The sequence below is a fragment of the Triticum aestivum genome, chromosome 7B (genome assembly GCF_018294505.1).
Source record: "Triticum aestivum cultivar Chinese Spring chromosome 7B, IWGSC CS RefSeq v2.1, whole genome shotgun sequence".
Lineage (NCBI taxonomy): Eukaryota > Viridiplantae > Streptophyta > Magnoliopsida > Poales > Poaceae > Triticum > Triticum aestivum.
Window position 1 is genome coordinate 34,042,752 of NC_057813.1, and position 21,003 is coordinate 34,063,754.

Consider the following 21,003-nt stretch of genomic DNA (forward strand, 5'->3'; position numbering starts at 1 on the left):
AAGTTCTATAATGAAAAATTCCCACTAGTATATGAAAGTGACAACATAGGAGACTCTCTATCATGAAGATCATGGTGCTACTTTGAAGCACAAGCGTGGTAAAAGGATAGTAACATTGCCCGTTCTCTCTTTTTCTCTCATTTTTTAATTTGGGCCTTTCTCATTTTTTGGCCTCTTTTTTTCTCCTGGAGCCTCATCCTGACTTGTGGAGGAATCATAGTCTCCATCATCCTTTCCTCACTGGGACAATGCTCTAATAATGATGATCATCACACTTTTATTTACTTACAACTCGATACTTAGAACAAAATATGACTCTATATGAATGCCTCCGGCGGTGTACCGGGATGTGCAATGAATCAAGAGTAACATGTATGAAGTAATTATTAAAGGTGGCTTTGCCACAAATACGATGTCAACTACATGACCATGCAAAGCAATATGACAATGATGGAGTGTGTCATAATAAATGGAATGGTGGAAAGTTGCATGGCAATATATCTCAGAATGGCTATGGAAATGCCATAATAGGTAGGTATGGTGGCTATTTTGAGGAAGGTAATGGTGGGTGTATGGTACCGGCGAGAGTTGCGCGGTACAAGAGAGGCTAGCAATGGTGGAAGGGTGAGAATGCGTATAATCCATGGACTCAACATTAGTCATAAAGAACTCACGTACTTATTGCAAAAATCTACAAGTCATCAAAACAAAGTACTACACGCATGCTCCTAGGGGAAGGGTTGGTAGGAGTTAACCATCGCGCGATCCCGTCCTCCACTCATAAGGAAGACAATCAATAAATAAGTCATGCTCAACTTCATCACATAATGGTTCACCATATGTGCATGCTACGGGAATCACAAACTTTAACACAAGTATTTCTCAAATTCGCAACTACTCCACTAGCATGACTCTAATATCACCATCCTCATATCTCAAAACAATCATAAGGAATCAAACTTCTCATAGTATTCAATGCACTTTATATGAAAGTTTTTATTATATCCCTCTTGGATGCCTATCATATTGGAACTAAATTCATAACCAAAGCAAATTACCATGTTGTTTAAGACTCTCAAAATAATATAAGTCTAGCATGAGAGTTCATCTATTTCTTCAAAATAAAACCACCGTCGTGCTCTAAAAGATATAAGTGAATCACTCGAGCAAACGACAAACTACTCCAAAAGATATAAGTGAAGATCAATGAGTAGTCTAATAATTATGTAACTAAGTGAAGACTCTCTAACATTGAATACTTTCAGATCTTATTATTTTATTCAAACAGCAAGCAAAACCTAATAAAATAAAATGACGCTCCAAGCAAAACACATATCATGTGGTGAGTAAAAATATAGCTCCAAGTAAAGTTACCGATGAACGAGGACGAAAGAGGGGATGCCATCCGGGGCATACCCAAGCTTAGGCTCTTGGTTGTCCTTTAATATTACCTTGGGGTGCCTTGGTCATCCCCAAGCTTAGGATCTTGCCACTCCTTATTCCATAGTCCATCGAATCTTTACCCAAAACTTGAAAACTTCACAACACAAAACTCAACAGAAAACTCATAAGCTCCGATAGTATAAAAACATAAATCACCACTTTTGGTACTGTTGTGAACTCATTATAAATTCATATTGGTGTAATATCTCATGTATTCCAACTTCTCTATGGTGCATACCCTCTGATACTACTCATAGATTCATCAAAGTAAGCAAACAACACATAGAAAACAGAATCTGTCAAAAATTGAACAGTCTGTAGTAATCTGGAACTCTCGAATACTTCTGTAACTCCAAAAATTCTTAAATAAACTGGTGGACGTGAGTAATTTGTCTATTAATCTTCTACAAAAAGAATCAACTTAAAAGAACTCTTTTGTTAAAAACTACAATTATTCTCGTGAGCGCAAGGTTTCTGTTTTTTACAGCAAGATCGCATTAACTTTCACCCAAGTCTTCCCAAAGGTTCTACTTGGCACAAACACTAATTAAAGCTCAAAACCACATATAACTAGAGGTTAAATGAATTATTTATTACTAAACAGGAGAAAAAAGTAAAGAACAAAAATAAAATTGGGTTGCCTCCCAACAAGCGCTATCGTTTAACGCCCCTAGCTAGGCATGATGATTTCAATGATGCTCACGTAAAAAATAAGAATTGAAACATAATAGGAGCATCATGAAGCATATTACTAGCACATTTAAGTCTAACCCACTTCCTATGCCTAGGGATTTTGTGAGCAAACAACTTATGGGAATAAGAATCAACTAGCATAGGAAGGCAAAGCAAGCATAACTTCAAGATTTTCAACACATAGAGAGGAAACTTGATATTATTGCAACTCCTACAAGCATATATTCCTCCCTCATAATAATTTTCAGTAGCATCATGAATGAACTCAACAATATAACTATCACATAAAGCATTATTTTCATGATCCCCAAGCATATAAGTTTTATTACTCTCCACATAAGCAAAATTCTTCTCATTCGGAATAGTGGGAGTATCATAAGAAACTTGAATACTATAAATTGTTTCCACATTAAAAGATTAATGTTCAGAAAAAGGGTAATATAATCATGACAAGTTTTATAAATATAATCATCACTACTTCTTATAGCATAAGTATCATCACAATAATTATCATAAGTAGCAACTTTGTTCTCATTATAATCAATCGAAACCTCTCCCAAGATAGTGGAATCATTACTAAATAAAGTCATGACCTCTCCAAATCCACTTTAATCAATATAATCATCATAAATAGGAGGCATGCTATCATCATAATAAATTTGCATATCAAAACATGGGAGGTTAAAAATATCATCTTCAATAAGCATAGCATCCCCAAGCTTGGGACAAAAATTAATTGCAGCAAATAAATTCTCAAACATGTCATTCTCATCAAACATAGCATCCCCAAGCTTGGGCCTTTTCATATCATAAGCATAATCACTCTCATCATTAATAGTATGGATAGCACCAATAGTATAGCAACTATTATCATCACAATGAGTAGTAGGAGCAACATCATTTGGGAGGGATGCCTTTTTACCTTTGCTTCTCCGTCTTTTCTTTTTCTTTTTCGCATCATGTGTGGGTTTAATCCTCTTTTTGGAGCTCCTTATTAATGATATTGGTTGAATAGAAGGCTCCTCCTCGTTACCTGATTCATCATAAGAAATAATAGTAGGATATTGGGAAGTCTCTTCCCTTTTATTAGTATTCTCTTCATCTTCTGTTTGTTTTCTTGTCTTTATGTAATTGGCAATATAAGGATTTTCAATGCAATTCACCACACAATACATATAAATTTCCTCTATATCAAAATCAAGAACTATCTCAAGGGAAAATTCTAGAATATTCTTAGTTATACGTTTCATTTCTTCATAACCTAGAAGCAAACTAAGTTCATTATGATGCGCAAGGGAAATAAAGTCCTCACAATTTTTGGACACGATTCGATCATGAAACAATTTGCATTCAATATTTAAATGACCATGTTCATTGCAAAGTTCACAAGGATGTCTAAGAAAATTTAAATTCTCAGCACAAACATCTAGCCTTTCTTGCAACCATTTAGTTTCTAAATACTTATGCCTCTTGCAAAATATATCTTCCCTATTTGGTATGTACTTGCAAACTCTATGCACTCCACAAAAGTTGACATGCTTATAAGAGACATTTTCATCATGACTAGTGCAATCATCATTAGTACTATGGATATTCAAAGAGTTCATACTAACAACATTGCAATCATGCTCATCATTCAAAGATTTAGTGCCAAACATTTTAATGCATTCTTCTTCTAACACTTTGGCACAATTATCGGAATTCTTATTTTCGTGGAAGACATTAAAAAGATGAAGGATATGTGGCAACCTCAATTCCATTTTTTTGTAGTTTTCTTTTATAGACTAAACTAGTGATAAAACAAGAAACTAAAAGATTCAATTGCAAGATCTAAAGATATACCTCTAATCACTAACCTCCCCGGCAATGGCGCCAAAAAAGAGCTTGATGTCTACTACACAACCTTCTTCTTGTAGACGTTGTTGGGCCTCCAAGTGCAAAGGTTTATAGGACAGTAGCAAATTTCCCTCAAGTGGATGACCTAAGGTTTATCAATCCATGGGAGGCGTAGGATGAAGATGGTCTCTGTCAAACAACCCTGCAACCAAATAACAAAGAGTCTCTTGTGTCCCCAACACACCCAATACAATGGTAAATTGTATAGGTGCACTAGTTCGGCGAAGAGATGGCGATACAAGTGCAATATGGATGGTAGATATAGGTTTTTGTAATCTTAAAATATAAAAACAGCAAGGTAGCAAGTGATAAAAGTGAGCGTAAACGGTATTGAAATGCTTCGAAACAAGGCCTAGGGTTCATACTTTCACTAGTGCAAGTTCTCTCAACAATAATAACATAATTGGATCATATAACTATCCCTCAACATGCAACAAAGAGTCACTCCAAAGTCAATAATAGTGTAGAACAAATGAAGAGATTACTGTAGGTTACGAAACCACCTCAAAGTTATTCTTTCCGATCAATCCATTGGGCTATTCCTATAAGTGTCACAAACAGCCCTAGAGTTCGTAGTAAAATAACACCTTAAGACACAAATCAACCAAAACCCTAATGTCACCTAGATACTCCAATGTCACCTCAAGTATCCACGGGCATGATTATACGATATGCATCACACAATCTCAGATTCACTATTCAAACCAACACAAAGAACTTCATAGAGTGCCCCAAAGTTTCTATCGGAGAGTCAAGACGAAAACGTATTCCAACCCCTATGCATAGATTCCCAAGGTCATGGAACCCGCAAGTTGATCCCCAAAGCATACATCAAGTGGATCAATAGAATACCCCATTGTCACCAATGGTATCCCACACAAGACATACATCAAGTGTTCTCAAATCCTTAAAGACTCAATCCGATAAGGTAATTTCAAAGGGAAAACTCAATCCTTTGCAAGAAAATAGAGGGGAGAAACATCATAAGATTCAACTATAATAGCAAAGCTCGCGATACATCAAGATCGTGCCACATCAAGAACACGAGAGAGAGAGAGAGAGAGAGAGAGATCAAACACATAGCTACTGGTACATACCCTCAGCCCCGAGGGTGAACTACTCCCTCCTCGTCATGGACAGCGCCGGGATGATGAAGATGGCCATCGGTGATGGATCCCCCCTCCGGTAAGGTACCGGAACAGGGTCCCGATTGGTTTTTGGTGGCTATAGAGGCTTGCGGCGGCGGAACTCCCGATCTAGGTTATTTTCTGGAGGTTTGGGAATTTATAGGAGAGGTTGGCATCGAGAACAAGTCAGGAGGCCCCACAGGAAGTCCACGATGCACAGGGGTGCGCCCCAGGGGGGTGGGGGTGCCCTCCACCCTCGTGGGCCCCACAGGACTCCCCTTCGATAACTTTTCGTTCCAGTATTTTTTATATTTTCCAAAAAATATCTCCGTTAATTTTCAACGCATTCCGAGAACTTTTATTTCTGCACAAAAACAACACCATGGTAGTTCTGCTGAAAACAGCGTCAATTTGGGTTAGTTCTAACCAAATCATACCAAAATCATGTAGAATATTATAAACATGGCATGAATACATCAAAAATTATAGATACGTTGGAGACGTATCACCCCGTGGCTCACAAAATACTACAAACACAGTTGCATGTACCATTGAGTCTAATGCAGGAGATGCCACAGAGCTCCAGTGGGAGTTTGATGAGGATCTTGGGCGTTTCTACGTTACTTATCCGGACGATTAGTAGTGGTGCCCAGTAGGGTTGATCGGGGTCGGACTCTGTGTTCATCATGAATGATTGTATTACTTGATGATATTTGAGTGACATTGTGGCGATTGTAAGCCAAAGCTCGTATTCTACTTATTCAGTACATGAGATGCACAAAGATACAACCACTCTTGTGACCATACCAATATGCGCTCATACCCCAAGTCGTGTCTCGACACGTATGGAGTATAGTCGCATATTGGGTGTTACAGCACCCCAAGTCCTTGAGTCGGAGGAAGAGGTGTTGGTAACCCGTGAGGCCAACACCGAACAGCCTGAAGAGCCTCACAACCAACAAGATGATCCTCCTCCATAGACTGATGCAACGGCTTTCGAAGCCATGGGTATAGAAGCTAACGCGGCAAATAATCATGACCCGCCAAGTCCTATTCTTTCTTCAACTCCTGTCAAGCCGACTGAAGAAATTCCTTAGAAGAAGAATGATGACATTTCAATCATTGGGGCAGGTCACACAACCCCCAAGGCCTCCATTGTGCTAGCTAAGCACTCAGCCAAAGAAGAGCCGCCCTTGCTGGAAAAGGGCAACACAAAGCTTGATCTGCCGAACTGTGAGGCACTTAGTGCTAAAGAAGTGTATGCAGGCTATTTGAGCCGCTTAAATACAAGGCAGGACATGGAGTCCATCTTGGTACATATAATGAAGAAGAAGTGTGAGGTATGCTTAATTTTTCTCCCATTATGTCCATGTATGTAGCCCCCAGGTCTTAACTATAGGAAAAAAATTGAGTGTGGTGAAGACTTGAGAAAAACATTGTAGACGCCAAATCGTAGCCCCCAAGGGCCGGGTTATCATGCAAATGATAAGTCGGTTCTTTAAACTTGCTAGAATAGAAAAAGCATCATATAGCCCCCAAGGGCCGGCTTATCATCATGTGACGAGTCGGTTCAGTATAAAGAGAAAAGAGTGACTTACATTAGCTCCCGAGTGCCAAGCATATTGCTTGCAATGTGCTTGGGACTTGAATAACCTTGCCCTAACATCTGTGTCAAAGGTTGTATTAACCAAACCAACAAAGTCATAGTGTTTTCTTTGGATGATAACCCTCTGTTTAATTTTTTGCAGGAAGCATTAAGCTTGGGCGAGTCAGATCTCGCCGGCATAAAAAAGAATTTAGAGTTGGAACAAGCAGAATGCGCCAGAGCTGAGTGAAGCTTGAAGTCTTCCTTAGAGGACTTAGAAAAAGTGAAGGACAATTTTGACGCTGAAAAATCTACCTTGGAAACTGAAAAGACCGCCTTATTGAAGTGCGCAGAAGACACTAAGAACCAACTTAAGCCGGTGGCTGTAGAATTGGCCAGCTTAAAACATCATATCTCTCAAATGACTGCAGCCATCTTTGGTAAGTAAAATTTGCAATTAAAAATATTCACATGACTTAAGAAATATGATACTAACTCGCCCGGCGACTCTTGCTTTGAATGCATAATAGGTGCCAGAAGTGCTAGCCATGGGCAAAGTGTGGTGACGAAGTTGAAAGCCATCTATTCCTTAACAGAAAAGTTATACGTGGAAGCCTTCGTACACTTGTAGTTGTATCCAATGGCAAGAAACCACCAACACTTATAAAAGATGTGTTGGATCAACTGTCCACAATGCCGCAGAAGATTGAAGAATTGAAGTTGTCAGCCGCCCGCTCAGGAGCAATCACCACACTAAGCCAGGCTAAGGCTTATCAATCAGAGCTCAGAATAGAGCATCAAGAGAATACAAACATAATGAGCACACATCCGGCCTCTGCATAACTAAGATGCACACAGCCAACATCAACGCGCACACACACACAAAAAAAACACGCCGATAAATAGCAAAGTCAAATAAGACCAAAGCTATACACAGGCGATAAAAAAACACAAAAACGATCAGATCGGTGATCAGCAAACTAAATCGGTGACCGTGTCCGCACCAACCATCCCATGACATCCCACGATCGACGAGATTCTTCAACAGCAACGCCTTCAGGAAGGGATTGGCGCTCAAGCGCTGTCGTCACCGGATCCAACCATCCAAGGTCAGAATCTAGGTTTTCACCCTGAAGAACATGAACGAGCATATCCGAGCAATGCCTTCAAGAAGGTAACGATGTAAAAGCATCGCCATTGCTAGGTATAACCAACTCGGGTCAGACCTAGGCTTTCACCCCGGAGCTCGAGACCAAGTGCTCAAGCAGCACCACCATCGACATCATATGTGTTGTCACCACCACTTTTCCATGATCCCACCAGCTGCATGCGATGTGTTCAGGTGCTGCACAACCATCCCTTTGCGTCAAGGCGCCGTCCATAGTCTTTATCTCCCCGCCGAAGTAAACCACCGGATCTTGAGAGAGCGCCCTCAGAAAGACCTTTCGGTGATCACCATGCTTCACAACAAGTCTGCCGCCGCATGTCGGGGTGGTCGCCACAATGATCGACACCACCACCGTCCCACCTAGCTGAAGAGAGCCCTGCCCATGCCCGTCGGGGTGTCATGGCCTGAACTGAAGCATGAAAGGCATATCACCGTCGCCGCAGGCCTGCGAAGAACCTATGATGGTCACCAAAATCCACAGTTCGACGACGGATCGGCCGACGCCGGCACGGTCAGGCCGGATCCAAGCGAAGGGTTGGCGCGTCCTGGTGCTTGACTCTGCGGCTCTGTGCGTCCTTGTGCGAGGCGCCGGCAGACGTAATAGCCGAGAGCAGGTTGCTGGATCACGTCCACGTACAGCACAAGGAAGCGGTGACCAGTAACCTTATTTGCATCCATCTGAGCACGTTTTGGACATGCAAACATCACGGCTTGGATCCATCCATCTGAGCACGTTTTGGACATGCAAACCGCCCAGGTTGGATCCGTCTGCTATGGCTGCTGTCACCGGGTCTTTTGACCGAGCAAGAGCATGCCACAACCGCCAAAAATGGCTGGTGGGTGTCCTGAATATAATGATCACGGGTCTATTTTCAGTGAAGCATACTTCACCACATGTGTCAAGGAAATTCGGCCATTGGCGTGTCAACTTGCACAAGAGCTGGATCTGAAGAAGTACCAGCCGGCTTATAACAGAAGCAATACTTGAATCAAGGCACCTTCTTTTGACGTTGTCAATTTGACTGCTCAAAGGCGTAAGCATATCTTTGCCCTTGATATTGACCCTTCTCCTGTCATGCATGAGGAAGCAATCTTCGAAGCCTTATAACCGGTATCGACTGGACATCGGACAATTTTCAGATTGCAAGCGACGAAGAGCCGGCACAGGATAACTCGGAAGCTTCTACTGCAAGATGCCAGGATGATCTTAACTCGGCTGGGCATAAACAGCACAACTCCGAGAACGGCTCAAAGGAGTAAATCTAACTCCTTGGAGACTTGTGAAAAAACTTTTGGGCTCAACTTGTAGCCTTGTAATAATCTTAGCTTAAAACAGTTATCTGCCTTGTCATGCCTTCGTGCATGTTTGTGAACTGATGATCAAATAGCTATATGATCAAGCTTCTTTTGTATGCCTAATCGAATTATATATGCAGATTTGCTTAACTTTGCACCGTCTTTAAACTCAGGTGCCTTCTTGATATTTGTCATATAATCTGTAATGGATCTGTCAATTCCTGTGCTGGCGATTATAATCAAATCCAGGGCGGGTTAATAACCCAATGACCCATATGGTCATGAAAAATATTGAATGGATCGCCTTACGGCTCATGGCCATAACAAGCTCAAATTTGAGCAATGCTAATCCGGACCGTCTTTGATCCAGGGACTTGTCTTGCAGCTCATGGCCATAATAAGCTCAATTTTGAGCAATGTTAACCCGGACAGTCTTTGATCCAGATTCTTGTTGTCTACATATGAATAAAAACATGAAAATATCTATAAAAACAAAAAATAGACATTTATATCTCAATATTGATAAGTCGGCTTTTAAGGCTCGACCCAAAAATATTGACCCTTTTAAGGCTCAAATCTTGCTTTCATGAAGCATGGATTAATAGCCTTTCTTCCCGTGAGCCGGCTCTCGCGTGACATAATCTGCCGTTTTAACCTTAACTAGTTCAGGGTCATAGAGATTGACTGTTAAGAGTATGGCGGGTCACATATTGGAGTAGCAACAAGCAGACATGTGAGTTTATCCTCGCTTTTTGTAAGTCGGCTCTCTCGTGACATAAGCCTTTGTTTTAACCTTGACTAGTTCAGGGTCATAAAAGATTGACTGTCAAGAGTACGGCGGGTCACTTGTTGTCGTAGCATCAGGCATACAGGCAGGTTTAACCCATAATATGGTGTTTATTTGCCGATCAAGAGGGTAAAAAATCTAAACTCGGTGAGTTGGAAGCCCCCAAGTGACCTTATGATCAATTATTAAAGACTCATGCACAGAAAATATGAGATGAAACGATAGAAGCCCCGTGGGGATGTCGGCTTTATTACGTTGATCATAAAAAGATATATACATTAATAAATTTATGTACAATGAAAAAAGCAAGTGGCTTAAGTGTAGTAAGGCTGAAGATGAGCAATGTTCCATGGTCTGTTAGTCTCCTCCTCTGCTCACGTACGTCGATGAGATAATAAGACCCATTGTTGAGGTTCTTGCTGACCATAAAAGGTCCTTTCCAAGGGGTGATAACTTATGCATGCTTGTCTGATCTTGAATCAAATGGAGCACTAAGTCGCCCTCTTGAAACATCCAGCTTCGAACTCTGCGGCTATGGTAGCAACACATGTCTTGTTGGTAAATCGATGATCGTGCTGCTGTGAGATCACGTTCTTCATCCAAGGCACCGAGAGCATTCTGACGCGTTGTCTCATTATCTGCTTCCAGTAAGCCGCTACCCTAGGCGAGTCATGGCGAATATCACTTGGGAGATCTGCCTCAGCACCATAAACCACGAAGAAGGGCGTATAGCCTGTTGATCTGTTAGGGGTGGTTCTGATACTCCAAATAACTGAAGGAAGCTCCTCAATCCAACAACCCGGTGTTCGTGCTAGAGGAACCATAAGCCGGGGCTTGATCCCTCGTAATATCTCCTGGTTAGCACATTCTGCCTGGCCATTGGACTGTGGATGAGCCACCGATGACACATCAAGACGAATCTGCTCTCTTTGACAGAAGCCCTTCATAGCACCTTTGGACAAATTTGTCCCATTATCAGTGATGATACTGTGAGGATAACCGAAGCGGAAGATCGGTTTTTTGACAAACTGAATTGCAGTCGCTACTTCACAATTGCTAACTGGCTCTACTTCAACCCACTTGGTAAACTTATCAACTGCCACCAAAAGGTGGGTCTTCTTATCCTTAGGTCGCTTAAATAGCCCGACCGTATCGAGTCCCCAGACCACGAACGGCCAAGTGATAGGTATCATCCGAAACTCCTGAGCTGATACTGTGAGGATAACCGAAGCGGAAGATCAGTTTTTTGACAAACTGAACTGCAGTCGCTACTTCACAATTGCTAACTGGCTCTACTTCAACCCACTTGGTAAACTTATCAACCACCACCAAAAGGTGGGTCTTCTTATCCTTAGATTGCTTAAATAGCCCGACCGTATCGAGTCCCAGACCACGAACGTCCAAGTGATAGGTATCATCCGAAACTCCTGAGCCGGCACATGAGCTTGTCTTGCAAATTTCTGACACCCGGCGACTCCCTCATGATCATAATGAGACCTAGCCACAAACAGCATGTAGGATTATTACCGGATGATATTTCCCAGGGCCCAAAGTTGTCTAAATCCTTGTCTTATGTTGTGTCTCTCGGTTCCGCCCAATCCCTCTCAAGCTACCACATAGATGTGTTGGCCTCGCGACTAAGTCCTCACACTAAGGACATCTGCCGTGACAATTCCACGACAGTGGGCGCCAACTGTCGTTGTTTTGTCACGGCAGATGCCCTAGTGAAAGGACTTAGATGCGAGGCCATCTCTACGGTGATTAGCTTGTCGGGGTTGAGCGGGAGGAGAGACATGGGTTTACCCAGGTTCGGCCCCTCACGGTGGAGGTAAAAGCCTACTCCTTCTCTTGTTGCTTATTGCTTGAGTATCGATTACAAGGGAGCGGATTCGCTTAACCTAGCTCTCGATTGATTGTAACCTGTCTATTCTATGTCGGGGACTCGCCTTTATATACAGGTTGAGGCCTCTGTCTTACAAGAGTCCGGGTTGGGTTACGACCCATGGCCGAGTCATACTCTAGATCACCTTGCCTGGTAAGGCAAATCATCATATGGCGGCTTACACCTTTGGGCCACACGCTGTCTCCTCGTCTTGGGCTTTAAGTCAGCCTATCTTGTGAGTCGCCCCTTCAGTACTTGGGCGTGTCCGAAGCCTTAACTCCGTCAGTCGCCAACGGTCTAACCCGGCCCTTCCTGGGCGGGTTATATCGCGGGGTCATATCCCCAACACCACGAGAGATAGGCCAGCTGCCCGAGGACCCCCTAATCCAGGACTCCCTCACCTACGACATGAATGTTTGGTTCAATGAGCACAAGCACTATGCTCCCTACGACATGAAAGTGATCCATGATCGCGGACTGAGGTCGCTACTCCATCAATTGTACATCATTCAAATGTCGTCAACAAGTATTGTAGTGTGTATGTACAAGTGCGAGCAAGATGGCCAAGGGGGGCATCACTCAAAGAGCTCGTAAGTGTTGCTTCTTGGTGCTCTACGTGTTGGTCATTATGTTCATTTGCTCAATTTGCAACTTGTTGATCAGGTCATTGTCTAGTCTGGACACACACTGCCATAGGACGAAGTGGAAGCTACAATGATGCATTATTGGGTGAAGCTCAATGCCCATGGCAAACTGGATCAATTGCCTGTGAAGTTCAAGCTCTAGAAGAGGAAGCTTGAGACAAGGTCTGCTTTGGGCATCGATGAAATTTAAAAACTTCTTGAACTTTGAATTTAAATGGATGGTTGAGTTGCTGTTGATCTAGATACATTTGTCAAAGTGACGCATCTGTTAAAGTGACCAGAGGCAGTCATTTGTTTGTTTGTTTTTTTAAGGAAGGTGGCAGACATTTGGTGACTCCCGTTAAATGGCCTTCGCCACTATTCCTGACCGCAGACACGTCTAAACATGTCCGCAAGCATTTGGTGATGTTCGTTTTGGTGAACCGTTTTGGAGTTGCCCTAAGTCTGCCAACCAACCTTCAGCGTAGGATTCACAAAACAGACACCATTCATAATCTAAATAAAACTAAATAAAAAAAGGCAACAACCGAATACAAATCTGAAAGGTAAAAGCGACACCTAACTGCGTTTGTTGGCCAAAAGCAAGCCTTCCTCTTGTTGGGATGTTAGCATCTTGGTACCATGATAGTCGGGCAACGTGAGAAAATTGTGCGACATTTCTGCTGTTGTCACTACACTTGAATTCGTTTCATGAGAAGAAAATCTTGGCACTGGGAAATGATCTGACTACTGAATAGTGATCATAGAGACACAGGGCAACATGGAGAGACAAGTTACGCTGAAGTTGCTTACCAACAAACCTGCCCACCTGTGCACATATAGTTATTCCTACTCTTCCAACGTAGCTGAACAACCAAAACTACCCCACGAAACCGGACTACGTGTATCTATTTAAGCGGCATCATCCCCCAGAGTGTCTGGGATCTTGTTCTCCCCTTGATCAGCACTGACACTGGCTAGGCAAGGTAGCGACCATATACACAACACCCGCGTAGTATCAACGACGCACCGCCATGGCCAAGCTGCACCGGCTCATCTCGGTCGTGCTCAGGCTCGTCGCGGCCGTCACCGCGGCCGCAGCGGCGATAATCATGGTGACCAGCCGCGAGACCACCAGCTTGTTCGGCCTGGAAATCGAGGCCAAATTCTCCCACATTCCCTCATTTATGTAAGTAATGTTTTTCAAAAAAAAAAACTTACATGTGGAGGTCGTTGCGCATTTTCATTGTTTAATATGGCATACATGCAGCTTCTTCGTGGTGGCCTACGCCGTGGCATGCGTCTACAGCCTGCTCGTCATCCTCGTGCCGCCCGGGGGCGCCGCCTCGAGATTGGTCGTCATGACCGATGTGGTAATGGGGATGGTGCTCACCGGCGCCGTGGCGGCCACGGGCGCGATAGCGGAGGTCGGGAGGAACGGCAACGAGCACGCCGGGTGGCTGGCGATCTGCGAGCAGGTGCACGGCTACTGCAACCAGGTCATGGGGGCCCTCATCGCCGGCTTCGTCGCGCTCGTCGTCTACTTCCTCATCATCATGCACTCCCTCCACGCGGTCACCGATACCATGTGCCCGTGCCATTAGCTAGCATTCTAGTGCTATATATACCGTTGATGATCTATGTACCGGGTGGTCTCGCAAATTTCAGTAGTAGTATAATTTTTTGTGTTGTTCGGTGATTTCTTTTGGTCATGATCGATCATCTTCTTCATTTAGTCTCACGGACGGACCGAGGGCGAAATGTGGCGAGTTGTTCGAGAAGAAAATATTTTGTTCGTTATGCCGATCATGTCCTTATTGGTGTTGAAGATTTGAAATGATAGTAGTCTTGAACTCATATTTTTGAGCAAGGTCAAGAGGTGTCAGTCCATGGAATTTCGCATTTAGCTCTTGTATGGAACTTGTCTTGCGTACTGGTTTTCAAAGACGTCACCCTCAAAAGAAAAAGGAAAATCAACGATGTTGTCCGACAGAATCTCTTTCTCGAAGAAACTAACCTGTGAGAGAAAAAAATTAAGGTCAGTTGGACAGATAAAAGGGACTTCACGCCATTGTGCATAAGACAAGGCAGTTTGGTGACCTATTCGCACCTACTAGGTTATGGGCTTTAAGGGCATCTCCAATTTGGTTATATTTCTTTCTTTAAAGTACTTCCTCTGTTTCTAAATATAAATTTTTTTTAGAGATTTTAAATGGACTACAACATGCGGATGTATATAGACATATTTTAGAGTGTAGATTCACTCTTTTTCTTTTTGTGAACATAGATTCACTCATTTTGCTTCGTTGTGGTCCTTTGTTGGAATCTCTAAAAAGACCTATATTTGGAAACAGAGAGAGTAGATTGTAATTATTTTCTTAAAAAAATACTAACATGTTATGTACTCCCTCCGTTCAGAAATACTTGTCCTAGAAATGGTTGAAAATGGATGTATCCATAACTAAAATAAGTCTAGATATAGTCATTTCTAGGACAAGCATTTCCGGACGGAGGGAGTACATTTTGAAAACAGAAGGTGACCCGTGAAGGTTATGCGAACATTGGTAGTAAAGAACCAACACCGATAAATCAGAATGGAGGCAACGTCTGACATGGACAAGCTAGTGTGCACTTGCGAAGCGGATCCAATGGCACAGTGGCGGAGCTAGCTTGGGGTGATTGGGGGAGCCGATGGAAAAATATGAACTCTTGGAGGGGTAAAAGTCTGATTTTTCTTCGATCCATGCAGCTACAGAAAAAAACTCTTCAAAGAATATCCGAAGGCTGGGGGGCAGTGCCCCCCCCCCCCCCCCCCCCCCCCCGCCTCAACATAGCTCAGCTGCTGCAATTGCAATAACAAATGAGTGGGTACTGTACTGTTGGGTGGTAACGCCGACTATAGAGGCACCAATTATGCAAATGATTCATGTGCTGGTTAGAGTTGGGGATGATCTGACTAACATAGCCTCCGGACAGGATGAAAGAGGGTGTCCACTTAGGAGGCACTGACATTGCTCGATATAAAAAAGACACAACATGCTCAACTATGACGTTGAGCATTAAAACGACGGAGATTGAATTTCTAACCAAAAAATCTAGCTAATCATGAATTAAATGGTTCAAATTCCAAAATAATATTTGTGATGACTAGTGAATGTAAGACAAGATAGAAACAGCAACAGCTATTCATCACAGATCGGGACTAAAGTATGGTGTCAAATGTATCACCAAAATAGACCGTGCTTGTAAGTGGGAGAAAATCTTGCCGTTCTGAAAACATAGGAAAAGGAAGAAAGAAAAAACACATACTAATAGGAACCACAACATGTAACAAAAGATTCTGAAAACAAAGTTTTTTTATGTAAAAATAAAGGATTCTGAAAACACCAGAATGTTTGCTTTGCGGGAAAAGAAAAGAAAATGGACTCTGTTTTTGCGGCTGAACAAAAAAGAACTTTGAAAAGGCATAGTAGTCAAGTTAAGGTTAAATAGAGCTACAAATGACTTGAAAACACAAATTCACAACTCATTTGTGTACTGTGGAAAAATAAAAAGCAGAAACACTTCTTACATGTGAGGTGATGATATTTTAGTTCTATACTTATATTTTCTTCACCCAGATCATATAGATTTTCTTTTTCACAAGATTTCAGTGTCACATGACTCCCTACAGTAGTACACATCAGAATGTTTCTGGAATTTTCAAAGTTTCCGGCTCAATATTTAAAAATTCTGAAATAAAGGAACCATCTGCTCCTGAGAACAGAAAATCCACTCTCCACATTAGACTTAATAAGTATCTCTTAGATTCATAGAAAAAGCAAGGGAAAACATACTAACATAAATAAAATAAATTGTCACACTATTCATCCATTTGGAAGAATAGAGGAATTTATTTACAAATGAAACAACTAAGTCACATTATTAGTGCATATCTCTCCCAGCATACAAGGGCTAATACTCATTTATTAACAAGCAGCGCCAGTTCTAGTTTGAACCCAAAGACAAATTGACAGGAAAAATCAAAAACATAAAAAACAATTGCAGATTGATGCATATACAACTATAACAGCAACGACAGAACAAATCGATAACACGAACAATGATACATATATATACAGCTGCAGCAACCCATGTTTTTAGATAGTACAAATACAACACAAGCCAACGTTGGCAACTCAGCCATCAAGGGCTGCCCACCAAAGGAACTCCTCTGATCTTAAACCCAACAACACCTACATAAAGTCATAAACTTGATTGCATCAGCGGCTGCCCTAGTTCTTAAATAGTACATCCCAGTTTTCAGGCCCTAACAACAACCAAGGATTAAGCAGACCATTGCTTGTCAGTTTAAAGATTTGTTTGACCAGGAATGGATATGAAATGCTGAAGGTTAAATTAAAATGATTCAGAACTCCAATGATGGGTTGGTTACCTTGGACCAAGCATGGAAATGCAACGAAGTTAGCTCTGCAAAGTTTGGTTGATCCATGTGGACATTAAGGCTCTGGCTCTGATCGATGTAGCATCCACGATCAACAGCCATGTCAACCAGAGTTTTCTAGTTGATCTCCCAAACAGTGTTGATACAATAATTGGGTATGCTTTCAGATCAACTGCATCGAGTAGAATGTAACGAGAGGAAGGTGAACCACATACTTGTAAATTGCTTTAAGATCATCAGGGTTTTCTCCCATCTTCTGAACAGAACCATCTTCATAAATTATCTTATTTTTCAGAGCAGGTGTCCAGATACCCATCTCAGTCAAATCATGGAGAAGATGCTTGTTAACCACTTGCAGACTCCCCACTGGAAAAAATGATAAAGAAAATCCATGATATGCATATAGAATTGAGAATGTGAACACTAAGACTGTTTTTACAAACCTTAGAACCCACCGACTGTATATGTTAGACGTGTATGGTTCAAAGTACTCATTGTTGCCAAGAATCTGACTAGTGGAAGCAGTGGGCATTGGAGCCACCAGACGAGAGTTTCGTACTCCAACTTTAGGAATAGTTTCCCTTAAAGTTGGCCAGTTCCATCTGCTTGATGGCACTACATTCCACATGTCCGGTTGGATAATGCCCTACAAGGATGTTAGTAGCGAACAAAAATCAGGAACAACATAACTTGTTACTATCCAACCAGTGATTTGGTCACTAAGGTCTGTGCATACAAATTTGTGCAAAAAAAATTGGATAGAAAACTACACTGAGAAAGCCAACATTAGATTGTATTCTGTTTTGAAATTGGACTCCATCACTAATTAAAAAGAGATATTTGTAGATGGAGAGGAAATACTTGTGCCAAAGAATGATAAAACCCCAAATTTAAAGAAAAATATGCAAAGTTTTGATCCTGACAAACATGAACGAAGACCTGCACAGAGATCCAAATAAATGGTGATGACATCACAGATTTTTCCTGATTTTCGTCAAGAAAGTAAAAACTACAAACTCACAGGGCATTAGCTGATAATTGTGTCGGTTTTCTCGAATTATGAGAAGAAAAGGGGCATTGAGAAATAAATGTTAAATAACGCTTCAGTAGCTATGCTATTTAGAGAAAATAAATATCTGATATGGTAGGAATAAAAATGGAAGTTCTTTTTCGTGATAGTCGATATTATGATATAATTGATATGGTATGGCTAGAGTAAAATTCCAGTCTACTTACCAGATTTATGTACATGGAAGATCTTTCCAGTAATTATCCATGATGATCTTTTGACCCTCAAACCTGAACTTTCTAGGTACACCACCAAGTCTTATATTAGAGAAAAGTCTGTGTCCCAGCTTTTCCATTCAAAGCTTATAACCATTTGGTACAAAAAAAGAAAAGAGCACCAGAGAATATCCGGGTATCCATCCATACAGCCCAACACACGAGCAACAAAGCTTCATGAGTGGCAAACCAAAATGTACACACAATGAATATCCAACCCTACCAGAAAAAACATGAACACCTGCACAACAAGCCGAGAGAAATGGTGAATGCAAGAACACCTGGTATTGATAGTGATGTAGCATGTGGAAACAAATCATTAGTAATTGTTGTAGAACTATTTTCACAAAAAAGAGAGGGTGTTCTCGTACAGCAAGAGCATAAGTTGTAGAACTATTTTCACAAACGTTTAGGGGGGGGGGGGGGGGGGGGTATTCTGACATAGCAGGAGGATAAGTAGATGTTATATAATTGATAAGGTACATGAGTAAGGTTCCAATTTATATGTACTTACCAGATGTATGTGTAGTAAGGAAGATGGTGACCCCGAGACCCCATGTCATGCATGTGGCAAGCAAGTGGTGGTAGGGCTAGGGTTCCTACCGGCTCTACTCCGTAGGTTATACGGGCAGAATAGCGAGGGTTGGGGGCGAGGGCGGCGGCTCCGGCGTGTTGGCACCGTCGCGAGGAAGAAGAAGGGCGGCGGCGGCTAGGGTTTGGTGCGGCTAGGGTTTCCGGCTCCTCTGGAGCCGGGCAATATGATAGAACTATCTTTATTGCTTAATCTCAAAAGGTATCTTACAACTAATATTTATAACCTCAAAACGACTAGCCTAAGATAACTTGCGTAAGAATTAACCTAAGATAACTTGTGGGCTAAGATTGCCCGGTGGGCCTCTACGGCCGTAACACTTCTCCCCGCCTGCACAAACAGCTCGTCCTCGAGCTGTAAGGTGGGGAAGCGCTGGCGGAACTCCTCGAGGCGATCAACCAGCGTCAAACACCTTCTCGACAGCTGGGGCGGCCAGGTCGGCGGCGACGGCATCCTCCGGAATATAGTCTGCAACCTCCAGGTAGAAGAGTCGCGGGCAGGCATGGCCGGGCGTGTAGGGCTCGTCGCAGTTGAAGCACAATCCTTGGCGGCGACGCTCGAGGAGCTCGGCTGAGGTGAGCCGGCGGAACGGGCGTCCCGCGGTCGCGGCGAGGGGTGCCGCAGAAGCCTGCGTAGGCCGACCCTGCGAGGAATCCAGCCCTGGTAGCGACCCAACGGTTCGGGACGGTGATTCCTGCTGGATGGCCACCGCGCGGCGCTCGAATGCGCGGGCGTAGTACATGGCCGACTGGAGATCCTGGGGTCCGCGAAGCTGCACGTCGACGCGAATGTGATCCGGAAGGCCGCCGACGAAGAGCTCAGCCCGCTGCAGGGCCGTCACACCTGGCGCGTGACACGCCAGGGCCTGGAAGCGGTCGGCGAAATCCTGCACCGTGGAGGTGAAAGGTAGGCGGCCCAACTCGGCCAATCGGCTCCCGCGTAATTGCGGTCCAAAGCGAAGAAGGCACAGCTCGCGGAAGCGCTCCCACGGGGGCATGCCGCCCTCGTCCTACTCGAGGGCGTAGTACCATGTCTGGGCGGCCCCGCGGAGATGGTAGGAAGCCAGCCAAGTGTGCTCCGACGTGGGTGTGCGCTGCCCGCGGAAGAACTGGTCACACTGGTTGAGCCAGTTAAGTGGGTCATCTGAGCCGTCATAAGTGGCGAAGTCGAGCTTGGCGAACCAGGGCGGCTGCTGGTTTGGCGCGCCATGGCCCACTGCCTCGGCGGGGCGGAGAGCTGATGACGGTGCTTGGTCCATGGTGGGAAGGCCGGCGTAGGCCCCCGTGGCCCCCGACGCCCCGGGCTACAACTGGGACCCCGACGGCTCCCGGGTCTCCGTGTAAACCGGCGGAGGCGATGTCCCGTGGAGCCAGCCCAGAAGCGGAGATGGTGACGATGGGAACCGGACCTCCTGGATCGAAAGACCGCCTGGCGCGGACCAGCCCAGACTAGGGCGGGGCGGTGGCGGCGGCGGAACCTGCACTGTGGCCGCCGGGAGGGACGGCGAGGCGGTGGGTGGCGCGGCCCAGGCTGGCCACTGCAGGCCCTGGGCGGCTGCTGGTGGCGCGGGTGGCGCCGCGAGCGCTGGCGTCGGCCATTGGGGCCAGGGCGGCGTGGAAGCGGCCGGCGATGGTAGAGCCGGGTAGCCCCCGACGATGGCCGCGGGGACGGAGTAGGCCGGCCACTGCAGGCCCTGGGCGGCTGCTGGCGGTGTGGGTGGCGTCGCGAGCGCTGGCGTCGGCCACTGTGGCCAAGGCGGCGTCGGAGCCGCCGGTGAGGGCAGCGTCGGATAACCCCCGGTGATGACCGTGGGGATGGAGTACCATGGCAGCGCCGGCTGTCCCGCGGTCACGGCCGGATGAAGCTGCGGGGGCGGCCCGTACGGGCTAGCCAAGTAGAGGCGGATGCCCTGGACCTCGGCGACGAGGTCGGTGAGGACGCCGGCCATTGCCTCCGGTGTGAACTGCTGCGTCTGCGCGGGAGGTGATGGCGGCGGCGTAGGTTGGACGGGAGCTGGTGGCCGCCCGTGGCCCGGCGCGGTGCCGGGTGCCTGGAGGGGCGGCGCCGAGAGCGACGCCGTGACGTCCGCCAGGAGCGAGGCCGTGGCGCCCGGCGCGGAGGCGGCGGCAGTGGAGGAGTTGGCGGCAGCGGCGGTGGTGGAGTTGACGGGCAGCGGCGGTGGT

General features: G+C 44.5%; 1 protein-coding gene and 1 long non-coding RNA gene across 2 annotated transcripts; one reads left to right on the top strand and one right to left on the bottom strand.

Annotated features, from left to right (window-relative positions):
• The first annotated feature begins 13,454 nt into the window (after positions 1–13,454).
• LOC123161214 (CASP-like protein 1C1) lies at positions 13,455–14,357 on the top strand. Its single transcript, XM_044579062.1, has 2 exons — positions 13,455–13,689; positions 13,771–14,357. The coding sequence occupies exons 1-2, from the start codon at positions 13,535–13,537 to the stop codon at positions 14,102–14,104; spliced, it is 489 nt and encodes a 162-aa protein (XP_044434997.1). The 5' UTR covers positions 13,455–13,534; the 3' UTR covers positions 14,105–14,357.
• A 2,189-nt stretch (positions 14,358–16,546) lies between these two features.
• LOC123156091 (uncharacterized) lies at positions 16,547–17,573 on the bottom strand. Its single transcript, XR_006477829.1, has 3 exons — positions 17,388–17,573; positions 16,936–17,310; positions 16,547–16,809 (listed from the first exon to the last, which is right to left on the bottom strand). It is a non-coding gene; the product is annotated as an uncharacterized lncRNA (long non-coding RNA).
• Positions 17,574–21,003: the final 3,430 nt, after the last annotated feature.

What these genes read in the sequence shown, in the direction of transcription:
- LOC123161214 (XM_044579062.1), top strand. Translation starts at nt 13,535, where the DNA reads ATGGCCAAGCTGCACCGGCTCATCTCGGTCGTGCTCAGGCTCGTCGCG. An exon ending in TCCCACATTCCCTCATTTAT is followed by an intron (nt 13,690 to 13,770) that starts GTAAGTAATGTT and finishes GCATACATGCAG; the next exon opens with CTTCTTCGTGGTGGCCTACG.